This window comes from Arachis ipaensis, chromosome B03 (assembly GCF_000816755.2).
Source record: "Arachis ipaensis cultivar K30076 chromosome B03, Araip1.1, whole genome shotgun sequence".
NCBI classification, from domain to species: domain Eukaryota; kingdom Viridiplantae; phylum Streptophyta; class Magnoliopsida; order Fabales; family Fabaceae; genus Arachis; species Arachis ipaensis.
The window spans coordinates 113,607,314-113,611,847 of record NC_029787.2 but is presented as its reverse complement, the minus strand read 5'-3'; the positions used below and the strand labels follow the sequence as shown (position 1 = coordinate 113,611,847).

The 4,534-nt window shown below is 30.9% G+C and overlaps 1 protein-coding gene across 1 annotated transcript in view; it reads left to right on the top strand.

Moving 5' to 3' along the window:
- The window catches only part of LOC107634632, a 4,938-nt gene continuing 1,281 nt past the window's right edge, over window positions 878–4,534 (top strand). The window contains exons 1-4 of the mRNA XM_016338051.2: window positions 878–1,331; window positions 1,902–2,403; window positions 2,521–2,728; window positions 3,795–4,295. Coding sequence (XP_016193537.1) covers window positions 986–1,331; window positions 1,902–2,403; window positions 2,521–2,728; window positions 3,795–4,295 — 1,557 coding nt within the window. The 5' untranslated portion in view covers window positions 878–985. The remainder of the gene's footprint in view (window positions 1,332–1,901; window positions 2,404–2,520; window positions 2,729–3,794; window positions 4,296–4,534) is intronic.

The window sequence follows — 4,534 nt, the reverse complement described above, 5'->3', positions numbered from 1 at the left end:
AAAAGGAAGAAAAAAAAATTGAGTAGAATTTTATTTTTTTAAAAGACATGCACATGGTGAAAAACGAGTGGGGCAATGCCATATATCCTATGGTCCCTGGGTATGCCTTAATTTTATTGCTTTCTATTAATAATTTAGGGTAAAGTACTAAATTAATCCTTTACGTTTTGGGCGTAATTCTATTTTGGTTTTTAAGGTTTAAAGTGTTCTATTTGAATCCAAAAAAGTTTCATTTAGCATCAATTTAGTCTCACAGTGAGGTCAAAATTAAATAATTAACAAAATGTCCTACATACCAACAGTTCAAGAATAAAATCGATAATCTGGAGAACAAGTACAAGCTCCAGAGGCACAAAATCAACCATTGATGCATCAATACATTTATTTATCATTTTCTTTAGTTTTATAGAAAATATTTTATTTATATTATAAAAAAATAATAAATAAATGTATTGATGTATCAATGGTTAATTTTATGCCTCTGAAACTTGTACTTGTTCTTCAGATTATCGATTTTGTTCTTGTACTATTGTTATGTAGGACATTTTGTTAATTATTTAATTTTGACTTCAGTGTGGGATTAAATTGATGCTAAATGAAACTTTTTTGGATTCAAATAGTACGCCCAAATATAGGAGACCAATTTAATAATTTACCTAAAAAAGAAAAATAATAATAATAATAATAATAATAAAGAAGAAGAAGAAGAAGAAGAGTGCATTTAACAAGCAACTAACCGCCTAAGGAAAGAGAAATTAAACCTTAGGTTGGAATTGAAAATCAAAATCTACAAGAGTTTCGCCACGCGGCTTATGCTATGCATAATATAATATAAATATAAAATAATGTATTAAATGTCAACTAAAAACATATATAATATCCATATATAAGCTAAGCTTTGCAACTCTATAAAAGCCGTCTCGTTGCTCCCATCTTCTTGTGAGTGTGTTGTTTTCAATTCTTGAATCATTATTTTATTGTCAACATGGAGGTTGAGAAGGCGTTATTAGTAGAGAAACCCATATTTATTGAACCAAGCATTATTGATAATGATGATTGGGTAGTTTCATCCAAATCAGAAACGAGTAACATTGATTTGTGCAACCATTTTGAAACCTTTAAGATGCTTGTAAAGATGGAACTACCATGTAATAATAATGAATCTGTTGAGGAAAAGCTTCGTTGGCTTAGATCTCAGATGATAGGTAACGCTGCTGAGTTCTATTCTCCATTTGGAAGAAGAGAACTTGTATATGCTGATCACACTGCTTCAGGTCGCAGCCTTCAATACAATGAAGATTTCATCATCAAACATGTTCTTCCTTTTTATGGTATGTATGTTCGCACAATTCCTTTCTATATATATGCACATCTATCGATCACTTAAATTAAAGAACCTGTATTTCATCAATCAACAATTTCTCAGAAAAAAAAAACATTAAATAAAATAACAATTTTCTTGCTTGAAATTATTAAACCCTAAGTCTATTTAAGTTATTTCATTTTAAATCTAAATTTTGTCATAAATCATATAAGTAAAATGATCGGGTCAAGTTGTTTTTATGTGAACAAAATAACTAAGAAGAAAATTTTAGGTGAATAAATTATTTTTTTATTAAATTTAATTAATTTTTTTTCTTATGTCTTTTTTTTCGTTTTTCAACTAAAATTTTTAATTATCAATCTTAAAATTATTTGACTAAGATCACAAAATAAAAAATTATTAAATAGTTAAATTAATATATTTAATTAAATTATTATCTAATTAACTATTTTTATTAGGGTCTGGTCTGTTACGAAAATAATTTTTACGTGAGTAACTACTAATTAATAATTAAGTTAATAAAAGGTATGTTTATGAATATTTAATAACAATGGGGGTATTTAATTTGTGTGTATAGGCAATACTCACACGTGTGACAGTTATGTGGGAAGTAGAAGCACAAGAATTTTGCATGAAGCAAGCGAGTACATTAAGGAATGCTTAGGAGGTGGAGAAGAAAATGCAATCATATTCTGTGGTTCGGGGACAACCGCAGCCATCAAGAGGCTCCAAGAAGTAATGGGCATCGCGGTGCCCTCAATTCTGAGGGAAAGGGTGGTAAAGAGCCTCAGCAAAGAAGAAAGATGGGTTGTGTTTGTGGGACCCTACGAGCACCATTCCAACCTGCTTTCATGGCGGCAAAGCTTGGCCGAAGTAGTTGAGATTGGCCTCGATGATGAAGGCTTGCTAGACATGGATGCCCTTAAGCTACAACTTGAGGCCTACAAAAATACCAACAGACCCTTGTTGGGATCTTTCTCTGCTTGTAGCAATGTCACCGGGATAAACTCCGACACGCCAGCCATTGCTCGCCTTCTTCATCAATACAACGCCTTTGCATGCTTTGATTTTGCAGCAAGGTACGCAGTCTCTTCATATAAATACGATAGTTAAGATATGTAGATATATTATATTAAACAACATATTTTAATTAAATATGTGAAATTATCTAATTATTCGTAAATGAATGTATATAGTGGGCCATATGTGGAGATTTGCATGAGGAGAGAGAAGAGTAGGGATGATTGGTATGATGCAGTGTTCTTGAGTCCGCACAAGTTTGTTGGTGGTCCTGACACGCCGGGAATTCTCCTCATGAACAAGGCACTGTACAGGTTGAATTCTTCCCCACCCTCCATTTGTGGAGGTGGCACTGTGAATTATGTCAACGGCTTCGACGAGAAGGTATGTATAATTAAAAGTAAAATCATGACTCTCTTGCTCTTAAGTTTTAAAATATAAAAAATTTAAATTTTTAATATATTTATTAAATAAAAATATTTAAAATTTTTTATTAATTATAAATTTATGATGTGTCTTTAACTAAATTTTATTTATTATTCATAATGGCAACCTGATCCACCGACGACGAACTTGATATGATTGGCCTAAATTAGAAATGAATAACACGTAAAGTGTCACGCTGTGTGTGTATTTATGGTTTTTCAATTAATGCTAGTATGGAGACCAAGCTGCGGTAGAGAAGGGGAGACGCCCTCACAATCAATGATAATATTATCAAGTCATTATCTTCGATTTTATCATCGTCAGAGATAAAATTATATTAACTTTAATAAGATGTATGGAGTAATTAAACACATAACTAGCTATAGCTAGCTGTGAGATTTTTTTAAATGTTAAATCTTATTTTATTTTCAAACCTTTTTTTTTTTCAAAACATTCTAAATTCCAGATTTGATTTACCAACCAAATAATAATATATTTAAAATCCAAACACGTTGAATGGGCTCTATATAACTCAATATATATCATGCCTGATAAATTGATAAGAGAAATAATGGAACTTTTCCTTTTCATGAAGTTATTCCAATATGCTTCCTAGCATATGATTGACAATTGAGGGTCAACGAAATTGATGCTTGCATGTCAACTAGTGTACAGTGTTTGTGTACAAATTGAATTTCTAATCTATTACTTAAAGTACCTATGACGTATAGATTCTCCTGAAATTGGTTATAATTGTTACTAATATGCTGTAAACACCAACTCGTTTCCACCATTTTACACTTAACATCATTTTCTCATGGTCAACTTTGAAATTTCATTATCAAGATATTTGAATACTACAGAGCTAGACAAATATTAAATGGAATATGATATTTAAATAGTATAGACACTCAACTTAGTTTAATCCAATAACTAAAATTGGGAAACTTTTGTATATAAAATAGATACTACACATAAATACGAAAATTGAAATGTAAAAAAATAGATATTATTATTGATGCAGGATACGTTATACTTGGAGAACATAGAAGAAAGGGAAAATGGGGGCACCCCTCCAATAATCCAAACAGTAAGAGCAGCCTTAGCATTTTGGGTGAAAGAATATATTGGCTACAAAGAGATTGAAATAAGGGAACAAATATACATTAACAGGGCACTTAAGAGGCTCATCTCAAACCCTAACATTAAGGTTTTGGGAAACAAAAGCACCAAAAGACAAGCTATTTTGTCCTTTGTGATTTATTCTACCTCCAATTCCTCATCAACATGTTGGGGCAACGATCAAAACCAAGAAAATAGTAATGAAGAGGAACTTAATTTGTGGGAAGAGATTGGGAACTACAAAAGGGGTAAATTACTTCATGGACCTTTTGTTGCAACATTGCTCAATGACCTATTTGGCATTCAAGCTCGTGGTGGGTGCGCTTGTGCTGGACCTTATGGCCACCATTTGCTCAATATCAACAAAACTCAATCTCTTGATGTTAGGTCAGCCATTCAACAGGTAAATAAATTAACATAACATTTAATTATTCCATTGATTCCTATAATTTTGCGAAATTTTTAATTAGATCTCTATATTTTTTTTCTTTTAATTGGGTTCTACACCAAATTTTTTTTTAATTAAATCCTTCTTAATAGTAATTAGTTTAATTGTATATGAATCTAATTAAAAAAATTTGGTGCAGGATCCAAATAAAAAAAAAAATGTAAGAACCTAATTAAAAAAAAAACTTAATGCAA